Raw genomic sequence first — 19,156 nt, 5'->3', positions numbered from 1 at the left:
TGCAGAATTCTACTATGACCCCCATAACTTTCTGCATAATTTCCTCCCATTTCATGAGTGGGAAGTCTTGTCCCCTTCAGAATTCAAGTACAGATAGATGCCAATCCTCCTTGAGTAAGGACGGAAATCTCCTTTGCTCAAAAAGATTTCTTTCTCTAAAGCTTATGATGCCAAGTTCCAAAAGGATTTTCTTTTAAGACCTGGCCTCCCAACATATCCTTATAAAATTAAAAATAGAACAAAGGTTTTGCCTACTCTTCTCAAGGTGAAGAAAGTATGAAAAAGCATAGGTACATGTTTATGCCTATGTTTACATTAAAAGGAGCACTGCAGTGAGCTCAGATAACTAGGACTGTCACTTACAAACTGGCCTGTCCTGGGTCACGTGGCACACTGGGGACAGAGTTAGAAATACAGTCTCCTCCTGCCTCCACTCAGAAGGCTCTAAAAACCAAATGAAAGATTTCTAGTTGATGGCAGAAAGCAATCAAGTATATTTTGGGGGAAACAGAGACATAACAAAAATACACTGTAAACAAACATCTCTTATGAACACAGGCACAAATATCATCCATCCAGTGTCGCATCCCGTGAGATAGAACATATGTTCACATGTATCCATAAATTAGAGCAAAACATATACCTGAAAGCAAAAGTACACAATAGTCTGCAGTGAATCAGTATAAAGTTCATAATGAAATAGTGTCTACTTAGACTTAGATACCCTCTTCACCTACTTCCTATTACAATTCTCTCACTCACTTCAAAGCTAACCTTATCAAAGCAAGGACTGTAAAAGCTGTTAAGGGCAAGAGACTGGCATACTTTAATGATGATTCTTTAGACAATATCAGGCCGCCCTATCAGCTGGGGCCCTAGTTGAGGAGTCCTGAGATTCCCAAACAGACATAATGGGCATAGACCTCGAATAAATCCCTCTCTCCATTGTTACCGGTCATTTCTTAGGAACAACACAATAGACCCCTTTGTAGGCCCCCATAGGACCTTGCCCTCAACTTGGATCAACAATGGTAGAGAATGTTCCATCCTCCGAAGAGAGGATGGACAATATACTCTATGCTACACCTGAGGAAGATGGGTTCTGATATTGGGGCAGCCTGGAATGTTCCCATTCATGACCACAGAATGTGAGCTCAGATCTACAGGAATGCAGAGGTCACATAGGCTCCTAAGCTGAATATGGGCCCCAGATCACATCAAATTGATGGGGTTTACAGTCAACAGTATTTATACTCCTTTTCCATATTAGGGAGCTACTCTCTTCCCTGATCCAGCTTTCTGGTCCTTTTTCCAGCCATGACATCATCTCCCCAGACAATAATTAGGATCCACCTGCATATCAGATTTCAGGCTCAGGGGAAAAAGAAAAAAAATAGTATAGCCACAGGCCCTTTGAAATAGAACTTAAATACGCCTACTAGCTATCTACAAAACAGAGATCCCCCAACTCTTCATCTGCACTGTTCCAGCCTTTAGGCTCATGATTAGTCAACAATTTGTTTGGCTTTATATGTTAACTCTCTTTTCAACCACCAGGTTCCAGATGCTAGCATGATGCCAACCAGACTTCCCTGGACAGACAACCCCACCAATATGTCCTGGAGCTCTGCTTCCCCAGGACCCCAACCCACCAGAGAAAGAGAGAGAGAGAGGCTGGGAGTATGGATCAGCCTGTCAACACCCAAGTTCAGCGGGAAGCAATTACAGAGGCCAGACCTTCCACCTTCTGCATCCCACAATGATATTGGATCCATACTCCCAGAGGGTTAAAGAATAGGAAAGCTATCAAGGGAAGGAATGAGATAGGGAGTTCTGGTGGTAGGAATTGTGTGGAGTTGTACCCCTCTTATCCTACGGTTTTGACATTGTTTCCTTTTTATAAATAAAATAAAAATAATAAATAAAAAAAGAAAAAGAATCACACACTATGAGCAGGTAGGATTTATACCAAGAATCCAAAATGTATTAACACCCCTAAATTCATTAATGTGCCATGTCAATAACAGAAAAAAAGGAAAAAAAGATTATATCATCATCTCCAAGGAAGCATAAAAAGTATATGACAAAATCCAATGGCTTGTGACCAGATGTTGGCACACACTGTAGAGTACGTTACCCCCTATTAAGGTCTGGATTCAAGCCCCCAGTCCTCACCTGTAGGGAGATTTACTATGGTGTGGAGGATTGAACCTGAGACTTTGGAGTCTCAGGTATGAGAGTCTCTTCGTATAACCATTATGCTGTTTATCCCTTCCCCCCACCCCCAAAGCTTCTAACGGTGAAGAAGTGTTTCCTGTGTCTCTCCTCTCTGCCTCTCTCCCTCCTGTGAGTTTCTCCAATTACAGAAAGGAAAAGAAAAAATGGCTGCTGGAAGTGGAGTCATGCAGGCACCAAGCTCTAGCAATAACTCTTGTCAAAGAGAAAAAAAAAATCCGGGAGTCGGGCGGTAGCTCAGCATGTTAAGCACAGGCGGTGCAAAGCGCAAGGATCGGCTTAAAGATCCTGGTTCGAGGCCCCGGCTCCCCACCTGCAGAGGAGTCAATTCACAAGCGGTAAAGCAGATCTGCATGTGTCTATCTTTCTCTCCCCTTCTTAGTCTTCCCCTCTTCTCTCCATTTCTCTCTGTCCTATCCAACAACGACAACATCAATAACAACAACAATAATAACTACAACAATAAAACAACAAGGGCAACAAAAGGGAATAAATAAATAAAAATTAAAAAATAAAAAAAAATCCAACGTCATTTCATGATAAAAATACTCAAATACGCAAAGCACAAGGACCAGCATAAGGGTCCCTGTTCAAGCCCCTGGCTCCCCACCTGCAGGGGAGTCGCTTCACAGCAGGTCTGCAGGTATCTGTCTTTCTCTCCCCCTCTCTATCTTCCCCTCCTCTCTCCATTTCTCTTTGTCCTATCCAACAACAACGACATCAATAACAACAATAATAACTACAACAATAAAACAACAAGGGCAACAAAAGGAAATAAATATTTTAAAAAATACTCCAATAAACTAAGGAACTTGCTGGTAAAGGGCAATTATGAAAAACCCAGAGCTAACTTCATACTGTATAGTGAAAGACTAAAGTGTTACCCCTAAAATCAGGAAGAGAACAAGGATGTCTGCTCTTGCCAGTCAGACTGAACGCTGTACTGAAGGTGCTAGGCAAGGCAGTTAAATGTGAAGCTGAATAATAGCTGCACAGATTGGGAAGGGAGATGTAAACTATGCAGATGATATAGACACCCTCTAAAAAATGATTAGAACTAATAAACTAATTCATTAAGCTTTCAAGACAAAAGATAAATTACAAAAATAGTCTCGCTATTCTCCAAGTTCAAAACTTAAGGGGAGTCAGCATAATGGTTACAATGACTTCCATGCCCGAGGCTCTGTGCTCCTAATTCAATCCCCAGCAAATGCAGATTATTCAATCCATAAACCAGAGCTGAGCAGTGCTGTTTAAAATAATAATTAAATGTAAGTTAACTTATTTTTACAATGACATAAAAAGAATAAAATGCACATGAATAATTTTAAGGAGGGTTGGGGAAATAGCATAATGGTTACGCAAGAGATTTACCCAGCACCATCGTAAGCCAGAGCTGAGCAGTGCTCTGGTATCTCTCTCTGTATCTCTCTTACATTAATAAATCAAATATTTTTAAAAGAATGTTTTTAATGAAAGAAATGCAACCACATACTCTGAAAATTACAAACTGCTAAAAGAAATGGAAGATCTAAATAAATGGAAAATCATTCCAGTTCATGGATCGGAACTCTTATATGCCAAGTTGGAAACACTCCCAAAACTGACGCTACAGATTCAATGCAGAATCACAGCTGGCTGCTTTGCAGAAGTTGCCAAGCTGATCCCAAAATACATGTGGGAATTCAAAGGACCCAATTAGCCAAAATACTCTTGAAAAAGAAGAGCAAAGTTGCAAGAGTCACATTTCCAATTTCAAAATTTACTAGCAAGTTAAAACTGTCAAGACAGTATAGTATTGGCAAAGATACAAGCCTAAAGATCAGTGGAATCTAAACGAGAGGCCAGAAAGAAACCCAGCCCCTGCAACTTGGGCCAACAGACTCTCAACCAGGGTGTTAAGATAACAAAATGGCTTGCCTGGGGAGATAACCTAACTGTTATGTAAAAAGATAGGTCTCAGTCTCTGAGGCCCCAGATTCAATCCCCAGCAGCACCATAAGCAGGAGCTGATGGATCAGTTTACTAGTGAAAGTAAAAAAATAAATAAGGGAATCAGGCAGCAGAGCAGCAGGTTAAGTGCACATGGCGCAAAGCATGAGGACGGGCAGAAGGATCCCGGTTCGAGCCCCCAGATGCCCACCTGCAGTGGAGTCATTTCATAGGCAGTGAAGCAGGTCTGCAGGTGTCTCTCTTTCTCTCCCCCTCTCTATCTTCCCATCCTCTCTCCATTTCTCTCTGTCCTATCTAACAATGACAACATCAAAAATAACTACAATAACAATAAAAAGAGCAACAAAAGGGAAAAGTAAATAAATATAAAAATTAAATATATTTAAAGATAAATAGATAAATAAATAACAAAATGGGCAGGGAATATCCTCTCATCAAATTGTCTTGGGATAGCTGGATATCTGCATGCTTACAAACTAATTTGGGTGCTTACCCACAATAACTTTGAATTCCATCAAAAGCCCAATTGTAACAACTAAAGCCAGACATCTTTTAGAAGAAAATTGTGGGAAACAATCTTGATAATTTAGGATTAGGCTTAAATTCAACACCAGAAGCACAAGAAGAAGAAAAAAAAAGGTAAATTGTGATTTATTAAAATTATATACTGTTAATACTATTGATCTAAAAAACTTAGAACAAGGGAGTCGGGTGGCAGCACAGTGGGTTAAGTGCATGTGGCACAAAGTGCAAGGCCTGGAGTAAGGATCCTGGTTCAAGCCCCCGGCTCCCCACCTTCAGGGGAGTTGCTTCACAGGCGGTGATGCAGGTCTGCAGGTGTCTGTCTTTATCTCCCCCTCTCTGTCTTTCCCACCTATCTCCATTTCTCTCTGTCCTATCCAATAATGACAACATCAAAATAACTACAACAATAAAACAACATGGGCAACAAAAGGGAATAAATAAATATTTTAAAAAAGAAACTTCATCAGGAGGAGGAGCTGAAATCTTAAAAAAAAAATCAGAACAAAACCCTTTATTAGTAGGGGAACTATTTGCAAATCTGATGAGGTATGGGGAATATAAAAAGAACTCTTGTGTTCCAATTTAAAAAAAACAAATAAAACAATTAAAAAATGGCAAAAGGTCTGAACAGAAAATTCTCCAAAGATATACAAATAGTCCATAAGCACATGGAAAGCATCATTAGTCACTATAAAAACACAACTCAAGGCCCAAACTGCTTCTAGTCACAAGAATGGTGATAAGGGAACAAGAGACAATAAGCAGTGCTGGCAAGCACACAGAAGCGGGAGCTCTACACTACTGCAGAGACTACACAGTGATGTACCCCCTTCGAAAAGTTAGACTTGCCATGTGCCCCAGAAGTGAACATGGATGCACAAAACATATGCAAGCTAGAAAGCAGAAATAACTCAATGATCAATGATCTGGAAAATGGATAAGCACAAAGCAAGTATTTTATCCATATAACGGATTTAATGTTAAAAATAAAGTACTCTGGTTCCGGAGGCAGGGCTACGGAGCTGCAGCAGCTGTGTTTCTCTCCTCTCCTCTCCTCTCCCAGGCCAACTAGAAATACCAAAGGAGACCACCTGGGTCCGCAACAAGACAGGACTAGAATGACTACAGGAACCCACTCAATAACTGGTGAGTGCAAACACTTGCGGCTCATGGACAGAGAGGAACCTAGGGAAAGATTAAGTGGCTGGTAAAAGTCCCTCAGTTTACCAGTTGAGACACCACCTCCAGTCTCTTTCAACAAAGAGAGGATGGCTGAAGGGAGGAGAGGTCTCCTCTGAGACTCACCAAATGCAACTGTGAGCCTCCATTGCTACTGCCCTCAGAATCTGGAGCAGGGGCAGGGAGGCCCTGTGCTGACACCAGGGGACAGAGAAGTAACCAGGAAACTCAGGAGAAGATCTATACCTCAGTGGCCTAGCTTCAGGGTTGTGAAAGTCTCTTTGCATAAACACTGGATTATCTCTGCCACATCCTGCTTTATCTCTTGATCAGGAGTCAGTGATTAAGCTAAGAAGCCTACTTATAGTTTAAAAGCCCTCAGGCTCCTATAGCCTACAGGGGGGAAAAAAAGAACAAAAGAGGCTTTTATGCCAGAGCTCCAACTCAGGGATTAAAATAATATTGAAACGACTGTCAATTTCCACAACTATGAACCCTTTAATTACCTTATTTAGACACAAGTCAATCCAAGCAAGAGTGATCAGTAATTTGAAAAGTACTGAGAGATAGACCTCATAACATACTATATGAAGTGGTTAAACCAACAAGAAGAAATACTAGAGAAATGAACCAGGAAAAGAGTTCAGCTAAAAGCCCCCAAAGGTTGAAGCACAAAATAATGAAGTCAGCATGCAAACACTACTTAAGGAAATCATCACAGGAGTGAGTAAAGAGCTTGAAGGAATTGTCATTAGAAATGCAGAAACAACAAATGAGACCCTGGAAGAAAACACTAATTATCTCAAGGTTATTAGAGAACTGAAAGCTGAAATACCTGAGCTAAGAACACAACTAGCTGAACAAGCTAAAACAGTATCAGAACAGGGTAACAAAACAGATGAACTCCAGAAAACAGTAAAGGAAAGAGAGAATAGAATGAATGAGGCTGAAGACAGAATTAGCAAGATTGGGGATGAATTAGAGACAACTGAAAAAGAAGAGATCTCAAAAAGAGATTAAGAGATACTGAAAACAGCAACAGAGACCTATAGGATGACTTCAAAAGAAATAATATACGCATTATTGGCTTAGCAGAGGAAGAAACAGAGGGAGGGAAAGAAAGCATTCTTCACGACATAATAGCTGAGAACTTCTCTAGTCTAGACAACATCAAAGACATAAAGATTCAGGAATCCCATAGGTTCCCAAACAGAATTAACCCAGACTTAAAGACACCAAGACACATCATACTGAGAATGGAAAGGAATAAGGATAAATAAAGGATCCTGAAGGCTGCAAGAGAAAGACAAAGAGTCACCTACAGAGGAAAACTCATAGGATTAGCAGCAGACTTCTCCACACAAACACTACAGGCCAGAAAAGAATGGCAAGATATCTATCGAGTACTAAATGAGAAAGGCTTTCAGCCAAGAATACTATATCCTGCTAGACTGTCATTCAGACTAGATGAAGGCATAAAAACCTCAGACAAGCAACAGTTGAAAGAATCAACTATCACCAAGCCTGCCCTGAAAAACGTTCTGAAAGGTCTCCTATAAACAGTCAGACCACCATAAATAGGCCATATATCAGAACACTCTAAAACTCTACAAGAATGGCATTAAAGTATCTTCAATCTTTGATATCAATAAACGTCAATGGCCTGAATTCACCTATTAAAAGGCACAGAGTAGGAAGATGGATCAGAAAACACAACCCAGCAATATTCTGTCTAAAGGAAATGCACCTAATTCAACAAGAGAAACACAGACTCAAAGGCAAAGGATGGAAAACTATCATATAGGCCAATGGCCCACAAAAAAAGGCAGGAACAGCTATTCTCATATGTGACATGATAGATTTTAAAATAAATAAAATTTTAAAAGATAGGGATGGACACTACTTAATGCTCAGTGGATCAGTCAATCAAGAGGACTTAACAATTATTAATATCTATGTACCCAATGAGAAGCCATCTAAATACATCAAACATCTACTGAAAGAACTACAGCAATATATTAACAGCAACAGTCATAGTAGGGGTCTTCAACACCCCACTCCCTCAACTTGACAGAATATCCAGGCAGAAAATCAATAAAGACATGAGGGAACTAAGTGAGGAGATAGATAAACTAGAACTATTGGACATTTTCAGAATCATTCATCCCAAAAAACTGGAATACACATTTTACTCAAGTCCACATGGGTAATTCTCAAGGACAGACCATATGTTAGGCCACAAAGACAGCATCAGCAAATTCAAGAGCATTGAAATCATCCCAAGCATCTTCTCAGACCACAGTGGAATTAAACTAACACTTAACAATCAACAAAAGATTAGTAAGAGTCCCAAAATATGGAAGCTTAACAGTACACTCCTTAACAACTACTGGGTCAAAGAAGAAATCAAAATGTTTCGAGAGTTAAATGGAAATGAAGACACAAGCTATCAAAATATTTGGGACACAGCTAAGGCAGTACTGAGAGGGAAGTTCATAGCCATACAAGCACACATTAGGAAACAAGAAAAAGCACAAATAAACAGCCTGATTGCACATCTTAAAGATGAAGAAGAAGAAGGAGAAGGAGAAGGAGAAGGAAAAGAAGGAGAAGGAGAAGGAGAAGGAGAAGAAGAAGAAAGGAACCCTAAAGTAACCAGAAGGACAGAAATCACTAAAGTTAGGGCAGAAATCATTAACACTGAAAATAAGAAAACCATACAAAAGATCAACGAAAGTAAATGTTGGTTCTTCGAAAGAGTGAACAAAATTGACAAACCTTTAGCCAGACTCATAAAATAAAAAAGGGAGAAGACCCAAATAAATCGGCTCATAAATGAAAGAGGAGATATCACAACAGACACCATAGAAATTCAACATATCATGCGAGGCTTCTATGAACAACTATATGCCACCAAGCTAGAAAACCTGGAAGAAATAGACGATTTCCTAGATACCTACAAACTTCCAAAATTAAGTAAAGAGGAACTAGATAACATGAACAGGCCCATCACAGCTAATGAAATTGAAAGAGTTATCAAAAATCTTCCCAAGAATAAAAGTCCTGGACCAGATGGTTTTACAAATGAATTCAACAAATCCTTCTCTCTACTTTTAAAAGTCTTCCAGAAGACTGAAGAAACCAGAATACTCCCTTCCAGCTTCTATGAAGCCAACATCACTTTGATACTAAAAGGAGACAGAGACACACCAAAAAAGAAAACTACAGACCAATATCTCTGATGAACATAGAGGCTAAAATAATGAACAAAATTCTAGTGAACTAGATACAGCAGTGTATTAAAAAGTGACCAAAGAGATCCCAAAGGCCAAGAAACACATGAAAAAATGCTCCAAGTCTCTGATTGTCAGAGAAATGCAAATAAAGACAACAATGAGATACCACTTCACTCCTGTGAGAATGTCATACATCAGAAAAGGTAACAGCAGCAAATGCTGGAGAGGGTGTGTGTGGGGTCAAAGAAACCCTCCTGCACTGCTGGTGGGAATGTAAATTGGCCCAACCTCTGTGGAGAACAGTCTGGAGAACTCTCAGAAGGCTAGAAATGGACCTACCCTATGATCCTGCAATTCCTCTCCTGGGGATATATCTTAAGGAACCCAACACATCCATCCAAAAAGATCTGTGTACACATATGTTGTTGGCAGCACAATTTGTAATAGCCAAAACCTGGCAGCAACCCAGGTGTCCAACAACAGATGAGTGGCTGAGCAAGTTGTGGTATATATACACAATGGAATACTACTCATTTGTAAAAAATGGTGACTTCACTGTTTTCAGCCGATCTTGGATGGACCTTGAAAAAATCATGTTGAGTAAAATAAGTCAGAAACAGAAGGATGAATATGGGATGATCTCACTCTCAGGCCGAAGTTGAAAAACAAGATTAGAAAAGAAAACACAAGTCGAACCTGAAATGGAATTGGAGTATTACACCAAAGTAAAAGACTCTGGGGTGGGTGGGTGGGTGGGGAGAATACAGGTCCATGAAAGATGATGAATGACATAGTGGGGGTTGTATTGTTAAATGGGAATCTGGGGAATGTTATGCATGTACAAACTATTGTATTTTCTGTTGAATGTAAAACATTAATTCCCCAATAAAGAAATAAATTATTTAAAAACAAAACAAACAAACAAACAAAAAAGAATATTGGTCAGCTCACTGATTACCAGGAAAGCAATGGCTATAATAAAAATTGCAATACTCTCTTAAAAAAAAAAAAAGTGAACAAGTGGGGTTTATCCCAGGGGTGCAAGGTTGGGTTAATACAGGGAAATCAATCAACATGATCCACCACATCAACAAAATCAAGACCAAAGACCACATGGTCATATCAATATATGCAGAGAAAGCCCTTGACAAAACGCAACATCCCTTTATGATCAAGACACTACAAAAAATGGGAATAGATGGAAAATTCCTGAAGACAGTGGAGTCTCTATATAGCAAACCTACAGCCAACATCATACTCAATGGTGAAAAACTAGAAGCATTTCCACTCAGATCAAGGTACTAGACAGGGCTGCCCACTATCACCATTACTATTCAACATAGTGTTGGAAGTTCTTGCCATAGCAATCAGGCAGGAGCAAGGAATTAAAGGGATACAGATTGGAAGAGAAGAAGTCAAACTCTCCTTATTTGCAGATGACATGATAGTATACACAGAAAAACCTAAGGAATCCAGCAAGAAGCTTTTGGAAATCATCAGGCAATACAGTAAGGTGCCAGGCTATAAAATTAACATTCAAAAGTCAGTGGCATTCCTCTATGCAAACACTAAATTAGAAAAATCTGAAATCCAGAAATCAATTCCTTTTACTATAGCAACAAAAAGAATTATGTATCTAGGAGTAAACCTATCCAAAGAAGTGAAAGACTTGTATACTGAAAATTGTAAGTCACTACCCAAGGAAATTGAAAAAGACACAAAGAAGTGGAAAGATATTCTCTGTTCATGGGCTGGAAGAATTAACATCATCAAAATGAATATACTACCCAGAGCCATCTACAAATTTAATACTATCCCCATCAAGATCCCAACCACATTTTTAGGAGAATAGAACAAATGCTACAAATGTTTATCTGGAACCAGAAAAGACCTAGAATTGCCAAAACAATCTTGAGAAGAAAGAACAGAATTGGAAGCATCACACTCCCAGATCTCAAATTGTATTATAAGGCCATTGTCATCAAAATTGCTTGGTACTAGAACATGAATAGACAGATTGACCAGTGGAATAGAATTGAGAGCCCAGAAGTAAGCTCCCACACCTATGGACAGCTAATCTTTGACAAAGGGGCCCAGACTATTAAATGGGGAAAGCAGAGTCTCTTCAACAAATGGTATTGGAAAAAATGGGTTGAAACATGCAGAAGAATGAAACTGAACCACTGTATTTCACCAAATACAAAAGTAAATTCTCAGTGAATCAAGGACTTGGATGTTAGACCACAAACTATCAGATACTTAAGAGGAAAATATAGGCAGAACTCTTTTCCACATAAACTTTAAAGACATCTTCATTGAAACAAATCCAATTACAAAGAAGACTAAGGCAAGCATAAACCTATGGGACTACATCAAATTAAAAAGCTTCTGCACAGCAAAAGAAACCACTTCTCAAACCAAGAGACTCCCTCAGAGAATGGGAGAAGATCTTTGCATACCATACATCAGGCAAGAGGCTAATAACCAGAATATATTAAGAGCCTGCCAAACTCAACAACAAGAAAACAAATAACCCCATCCAAAAATGGGGAGAGGACATGGACAGAATATTCACCACAGAAGAGATCCAAAAGGCCAAGCGAGAAACACATGAAAAAATGCTCCAAGTCTTTGATTGTCAGAGAAATGCAAATCAAGACAACAATGAGATACCACTTCACTCCTGTGAGAATGTCATACATCAGAAAAGGTAACAGCAGCAAATGCTGGAGAGGGTGTGTGTGGGGTCAAAGGAACCTTCTTGCACTGCTGGTGGGAATGTAAATTGTCCAACCACTGCGGAGAACAGTCTGGAGAACTCTCAGAAGGCTAGAAATGGACCTACCCTATGATCCTGCAATTCCTCTCCTGGGGATAGATCCTAAGGAACCCAACATACCCATCCAAAAAGATCTGTGTACACATATGTTCTTAGCAGCACAATTTGTAATAGCCAAAACCTGGCAGCAACCCAGGTGTCCAACAACAGATGAGTGGCTGAGCAAGTTGTGGTGCATATAGTCACAATGGAATACGACTCAGCTATAAAAAATAGTGACTTCACTGTTTTCAGCCGATCTTGGATGGACCTTGAAAAATTCATGTTAAGTGAAATCAGTCAGAAACAGAAGGATAAATATGGGATGATCTCACTCTCGGGCAGAGGTTTAAAACAAGATCAGAAGAGAAAACACAAGTAGAACCTGAACTGGAATTGGCATATTGCACCAAAGTAAAAGATTCTGGGGTGTGTGTGTGTGTGTGGGGGGGTAGAATACAGGTCCAAGAAGGATGACAGAGGACCTAGTGGGGGTTGTACTGTTATATGGAAAACTGAGAAATGTTATGCATGTACAAACTACTGTATTTACTGTTGAATGTAAAACATTAATTCCCCAATAGAGAAATTAAAAAAAAATAAAATAAAAAATAAAGTACAAGCAACAACATGGATGAGTCTTGAAAACACTAGATTCCGTTTTTAAGTAAAAAAGGAACACGTATTACAAATTTACATGATGTGAAATAACCATAATAGGCATATATATGGGAAAGGAAAGTATAACTAGAGGCTGCCTAGGGCTGGAATCTGGAGTGACTGTCATAAATGGGTAAAATGTTTCTTCTCAGGGGGATAAAAATATTCTAAAATTAGACAGTGATGGTGGTTATATAACTATAAATATATTAAAATTCCCTGAGTTGTATGATTTTAAAAAGCCGATTTTAGGGTATACAAATGATATCTCAAAAACGCAGTTTTAATACACAAGGCTCTGCAGCTTGCTTCCACCTTGCTTTCTTTTGGACCACTTGTTCTGGAGAAAGCCAGCTGTCACATGGTGGGGACACTGAGGCATCAGTCTGGAGAAGTCCACATGGCAAGAAGCTGAAGCAGCCTGCCAGCAGCAGGGGAGGAGCTGCCAAGAGCAGAGAGCCTGCTGTCCTTTACAAGCTTTCAGGTGGCTCAGGTCCTGGCCACATCTTCACGACAACCTCATGCAGTCTGGAGTTAGAACCAGCCGCCCCAGAAACTCCCAAGTTCCTGGCCACCAGAAATCATGCTGCTTTAAGCCATAAGAGTGGAGGTAATTTCCTAAGCCACAATAGATAGTGGATAGCTGATTCTTTGACCCTGGACAGCTAAGGAAGTGTCTTTCCATCAGTGTTTTCCCTCCTAAGAGCTTACTTTCATCCCTCATCCCTATGTTTAACTACAACAGCTGTCATGTGAGCAGAACATGATCCCACTGCCTGGAGCAGCTGACTGCAGCCAGACCAATACAGTCCTTTCCTGAAAGTCTTCGGTCCTAAAGCTAAGAAAAAGGCAGTCTCCCCAGTACCCAAAGCTGCTCTAGAGATGTAACGTTTGTGGACAGCCATGTTCCTTCCCAAGTAGAAAAAGTTGGACAGCTGTGTATTAAGCTACCATACCAAGGTAAGCCAAGACTCAAAATGGAGAGAGGGCAGACAACAGAAGTCTTTAGGGCTCCCAACATTCCTGATGTAAGCCTGCCCTTCCGGTAGAGAAACCACATCTGTTTTGTAATCCCAGCATCCAACACAACACCCAGCACACAGAGGTAATGAAGTATTTATTGAATAAATTATTAAGGTAAGGAAGTCCAATAACTTTCCGATAGTAAAGTGGGTCATAGAGTTTTGGTAGTGAGAGCAGTGTGAAATCATACCCCTATAGGCTCAGAAACCATTACAAGATCACTAGGAAAAACGTTATTTTTAAAGATTCATTTATTTTTGTGGGAGAGAGAACAGAGGGACGTTCAGCTCTGGTGGATGATGGTCCTAGGGATTGAACCCAGGACCTCTGGGCCAGACAGACAAGATAGACAAGATGTGCTACCTCTCTGCCTTTTTTGCTGCTGTTCAACAGAGTTCAGTCTGATTACTTGAAACCAGAATCCTAACCTCCCCTTCACTATCTTTTATTCTAGTGGGTTATTGGAAAAGTTCTGATGTATTTTTCTAATTTTTCTATGCAAAAATGCATCATGACTGTCCCAACAATCCAACTGTGTCCCTCTATCGTTATACCTATGACCAAATGCCCTAAAAGCAGATTCAGGGGGCCTCCTCTTCTAGTGTCAGAAAGCAGGACGACCTCTTGGTCATGTTTGCTGTCACAGAACTACCTAGCCTGGGAAGAGAAGATACTTGAGACATGCATATTTAATCTAGTTAGTAAATACATATTAGTTAATTAGCATGTAATCAGTGCTTTCCTCTTGATTCTTCAACTTTTATAGTCACTGTCATCATTTTCTTTTCTTTTTGATAGAAGTAGAGAGGCAACAAGAAAGTGAAAAACACCACAGCTGGGTCTTGTACATGGCAAAGCAGTGCACTATTTCATGAGCTACTTGGCCTGCTGCACTGCCATCATCCCTAAGACCTGCAGAGACTGGGAATAGATTAAACTGGGAGACAGTTCTAAAGCTTCATACAGTCAGTAAATTCACCCAACAAGCATGGATATGTCTAACAAATGCCAGGGACCAGCAAAGGCAAAGGGCATGGTGCTTGCCCCCAAGGACCATCCAGTCTGCCACAGACAAGGACATCAGCAGTCCCAGTGCTCTCTCCTCTCCTCTCCCGGATCAACTAGGAATACCAAAGGAGACCACCCGGACCGAAACAAGACAGGACTAGAATGACCACAGGAACCCACTAAATCACCGGTGAGTACAAACACGTGTGGCTGGTGACAGAGAGGAGAGAGGAGCGTAAGGAGAGACTAAGTGACCGCTAACAGTTCAGCAGTTTATCAGTTGAGACACCACCTCCAGTCTGCTCCACCAACAAGGGGGCAGCTGAAGGGAGGAGAGGACTCCCCAGAGACTCACGAAGAGCAACTCTGAGTCTCCATTGCTACTACCCTCAGAATCTGGAGCAGCGACAGGGAGGGACACCAGGGGACAGAGATCTAACCGGGAAACTCAGGAGAAGACCTATACCTCCGTGGCATAGCTGAGGGGCTGTGAAAGTCTCTTTGCATAACCACTGGATTATCTCTGCCACACCCTGCTTTATCTCTTGGTCAGGAGTCAGTGATTAAGCTAAGAAGCCTACTTATAGTTTAAAAGCCCTCAGGCTCCCATAGCCTACAGGGAAGAAGTCCCAGTGCTGAGTGAACCCTGTCAGGAAGAGACAGGCTGGGGGCACTGGACAGAGCCCACAAAGAGCCCAGCCCACTCCACTTGCAGACCAAGCTGACTGCCTGGCTCTCAGGTACAGGGCGGCCATCAACTGAGTCCTTTACTTTCCAGGATGAATTTGCACACGTTAAGACACTATGTTGGGATGGGGTGGTGCACCTGCTGTAGCATGCACAGATTTCCTCGTGCAAGGGCCCGGATTCAACCCCCCCTTCCCCACCTACAGGGGGCAAGCTTCACAAGTGGTAATGCAGTGTTTCTCTATGCCCCTTCCATCTCAATTTCTCTGTTTTATCAAATAAAATAAATTTTTTAAAAAAACATTAAAAAACAGGCTACAAAAAAAAGACACATGTTGTGATTTTCAGAATTACATTGGCACAACATCCTCCAAGCGCCTGACAGGTGCTAAGCAACCTGCCTGACTAGAGAGAGAAAAGAAATGGGGGGGTGGGCTGTTGAGACATGGGAGTTTAGGGAGGAAGGGGGGCAGAAAGACTTGAGGACCCAGGGTCCCGTGACAGTGGAGGAAGATGACAAGTTGGTGGAGGGTGTGCTGGGACCGATCAGAGAGTTCACACATGTGACCACAGCCTTGTAAACTGTCCTGTCCCCGAGGACGGGAGCAGCAGAGAAAGCCAGGAATTCGAACTGGAGCAGATCTGGATGCAGGGACACAGGTTAGATGAGCCATTCGGGGCCAGGCAGAGGATGGCTCGTTATTGCAAAGGGGCCCGGGGACCTCTCCATCTCACCGGTGCGCGGGGTGGGGGACAACCACCCCCCCAACACACACACACAACCGTTTGTCTCGGCCGGACCCCAGCACCTGGGGGGGGGGGTGGGCTGGCAGGCTGGGCAGGGCAGCCTCCGGGATGCAGTGACAGCAGTGTCAGCTGCGCGGGAAGGGGGCGCGACACCAGGCGGCTGTCCGCCGCCGCTCGGGGCCCCCAAACTTTCGATCGCGCCCCCGAAGCGTCCCCACCCCAGCCCAGCCCGGTCCTCGGGGCCCCGGGGCGCCCCGGCTCGCGGCCGGCAGGCAGAGGGCAGGTCGCTCACCCGTCCGCAGCTCGTGCTTGACGGTGAGGAGCTGCTCTCCCGCGGCGCCGCTGTCCCCGCTGGTCCCCGCCGCGCCGCCGCCGCCCTCCTCCATCTTCTCCCGCGCCCGCGCCCGCGCCCGCGGGGTCCGAGCCGGCCACCGGGAGAGCGCGGCCCCAGGAGCCGGGGCGCCGCGGCGGATCCAGTCCTTGGCCGCGGTGGCGCGTCTCTTTCCCGCTCCGGCCGCGCGGATCGCTCCTCCGCCTCCACCCCCTCGGCTGCACTGCTCGTACCGCGCAGCCAAACCGCCCCCCGCGCCGCCACCACCTCCTCCTCGGGGCCGCTCCGCCCACCGCCAGCAGGCACCGCAGCCGCCAGAGGCGCCGCCGCTGATTGGCCCCTGGCCGTGCACATCGGGAAACGCCGGCGCCCATTGGTCTGACCGCTCCGCCACTCAGCGAGCCGCCCCGCTCCGAGCCTCGAATTGTTGTTGCTTGGCGGGGAGGCAGGAGAGGGAGGAGCCCGGCCGCTCTGATTGGTGCTTCCCCAGGATATGCACGGCCCACTTTCCCTGCCACGCACGCGCAGTAGCACCTTCCCTTCCCTGACACCGCCCCATGGTCACACCCCTTATTCCCCAGGTTCCATCTGTTAGTAAACAGTGTCTAGTAGTCAGGAGGCCTGTGATTAGCTGCTGCTGAAAGAGGCTGGGAGGGGCGAGTGGAAGGATCCTCCGCCAATCACTGAGACAGAGGCGGAGCTTAGGGCAAGCTCTTCCCACCCATGTGTTTGCTGGCTCGCGTGGCAGGTCTGAAACTGCAATCCCCAGGTGCGTGACCACCTGCGAGGCTGTGTGTGCGTGTATGTGTGCGTGTGCGTGTGTGTGTGTGTCACCGCTGTCACTCGTCCTAGTGAACCCTAGGCATATGAAGTGCATTTCCTGGCTAAATGCAGGTAATACTTTAACTTTGCAGAATGTCATACTCTACTTTCCATGAGGATATTTGCATAAGATGTATCCATTTTATAGAAGACACAGCAAGCTGCAAAAGGATGCAAAGGCGAATAAAACAATCTGTGTATATATACATAGGATACTTTTTCATTAATATTTATTCCCTTTCGTTGCCCTTGTTTTATTGTTGTAGTTATTATTGTTGTTGGATAGGACAGAGAAAAATGGAGAGAGGAGGAGTAGACAGAGAGGAGGAGAGAAAGACAGACACCTGCAGATCTGCTTCACTGCTTGTGAAGTGACTCCCCTGCAGGTGGGGAGCCAGAGGCTCGAACCCGGTTCTTGAAGCGGGTCCTTGAGCTTTGCGCCACCTGCGTTTAACCCGCTGTGCTACCGCCCAACTCCCATATAGAATACTTATAGCAGAGTTGGAAGCATTTGAGAAACACGAAGTTGGCACTAATTCTTTGTAGAGGGGTTGGGCAGGGAGGCTTATAGGGCAAGAAAGAAGTTATCGACGAAATATCAACATTCCAACTCTTACACTACAATAATATATGTACACCTGCCAAATTTGAGACACAAGGGGAAAACTTGTGAATAAATAAATTCCCTCATCTGTAATGACAGGGAAGGCATCCTTCTAAAATTGAATGCATTGGTACAACTTTTTACAGTATTTATTTGTTTGTTTGGGATAGAGACGGAAATTGAAGGGAGAGGAAGAAAGGGAAAGAGAGACGCCTACAACACTGTTTCACCACTTGTAAAGCTTTTCCCTTGCAGATGGGGAAGAGAGGGCTTGAACCTAAGTCCTTGTGCATGGTAACATGTATGCTCAACCAAGTGCACCACCACCAGGCCCCTTTACATTAAATTTTTAAATGTCTGTCTTTTATTATTTACTTGGGATAGAGACAGAAATTGAGAAAGAAAGGGAACATAGAGAGAGGAAGGGAGACAACTGAAGCACTGCTTTGCCACTTGTGAAATCCACCCCCCTCAGGTGTGGGCCTGGGGCTTGAACCCATAGTCATGTATGCACTCCGCCAAGTGTGCCACCACCCAGCTCCTAAGCTACAATTTTTTTAAGTAAGATGTGACTCCAGTTTCTTCATGACTTTTATCATAGTTTTTCTTATCTTTAAAAGAGATATTTCTGGGAGTTGGGCAGTAGCACAGCGGGTTAAGCACATGTGGCACAAAACCCAAGGACCGACTGTAGGATCCTGGTTCAAGCCCCCGACTCCCCACCTGCAGGGGAGTCGCTTCACGAGTGGTGAAGCAGGTCTGCAGGTGTCTTATCTTTCTCTCCCCCCTCTGTCTTCCCCTCTTCTCTCCATTTATCTGTCCTATCCAACAACAACATCAATAACAACAAGAAGAATAACTACAACAATAAAACAACAAGGACAACAAAAGGGAATAAATAAATATATTTTTTTAAAGAGATATCTCCAGAATTTGTGGTTGTGAACATTTCACCAAAATTCAGTAACTTCTGCTTTCTGGTTGTTTTTTTTTTTTCCTGATAGAATTAATTGTAATACTTTTACGTAAATGCTTTCTCTGTGCATTCACACATACTTGTTGAGATGCTATCTTCCAGATATTGCCGGCTATTTCTAGGAAGTAATACTTAGGGATTTGTTTCTTATGAACTTCCTCTTTGTACTTTTCCTTTGGTATTTTTATCAGAAGACACATGATCTGTATTAACAGTAGTCATTCTCTGATTATCATTCTAGGTTAATATGACCCCTCTGTTCTTTGTTCTCAGGCACTAACCTGTAATAATATTATATCACACAGCAGAAGGGTTTTGCTGGTGTGGTTAAAGTGACTGATCAGCTGACTTT

The 19,156-nt window shown here is 42.8% G+C and overlaps 3 protein-coding genes across 5 annotated transcripts in view; 1 reads left to right on the top strand and 2 right to left on the bottom strand.

Annotated features, from left to right (window-relative positions):
• The window catches only part of RPS6KA5 (ribosomal protein S6 kinase A5), a 145,565-nt gene extending 128,898 nt beyond the window's left edge, over positions 1 to 16,667 (bottom strand). For all 3 annotated transcript variants that reach the window (XM_060181197.1, XM_007526833.3, XM_060181196.1), the window contains exon 1: positions 16,364 to 16,667. Coding sequence is in view for 2 of the 3 variants with exons in the window: in XM_007526833.3 (XP_007526895.2) it covers positions 16,364 to 16,457 (94 nt within the window). In the remaining variant the exon portion in view is untranslated. The remainder of the gene's footprint in view (positions 1 to 16,363) is intronic.
• Positions 1 to 19,156, bottom strand: part of CCDC88C (coiled-coil domain containing 88C) — a 494,884-nt gene that overhangs the window by 227,555 nt on the left and 248,173 nt on the right. The window lies entirely within an intron of this gene.
• DGLUCY (D-glutamate cyclase) overlaps positions 17,015 to 19,156 on the top strand; it is a 121,633-nt gene continuing 119,491 nt past the window's right edge. Inside the window, exon 1 of the mRNA XM_060181191.1 lies at positions 17,015 to 17,171. The gene's annotated coding sequence lies outside the window, so the exon portion shown is untranslated. The remainder of the gene's footprint in view (positions 17,172 to 19,156) is intronic.

This window comes from Erinaceus europaeus, chromosome 22 (assembly GCF_950295315.1).
Source record: "Erinaceus europaeus chromosome 22, mEriEur2.1, whole genome shotgun sequence".
In the NCBI taxonomy this organism is placed as follows: Eukaryota; Metazoa; Chordata; class Mammalia; order Eulipotyphla; family Erinaceidae; genus Erinaceus; species Erinaceus europaeus.
This window is presented reverse-complemented; position numbering and strand designations above follow the sequence as displayed.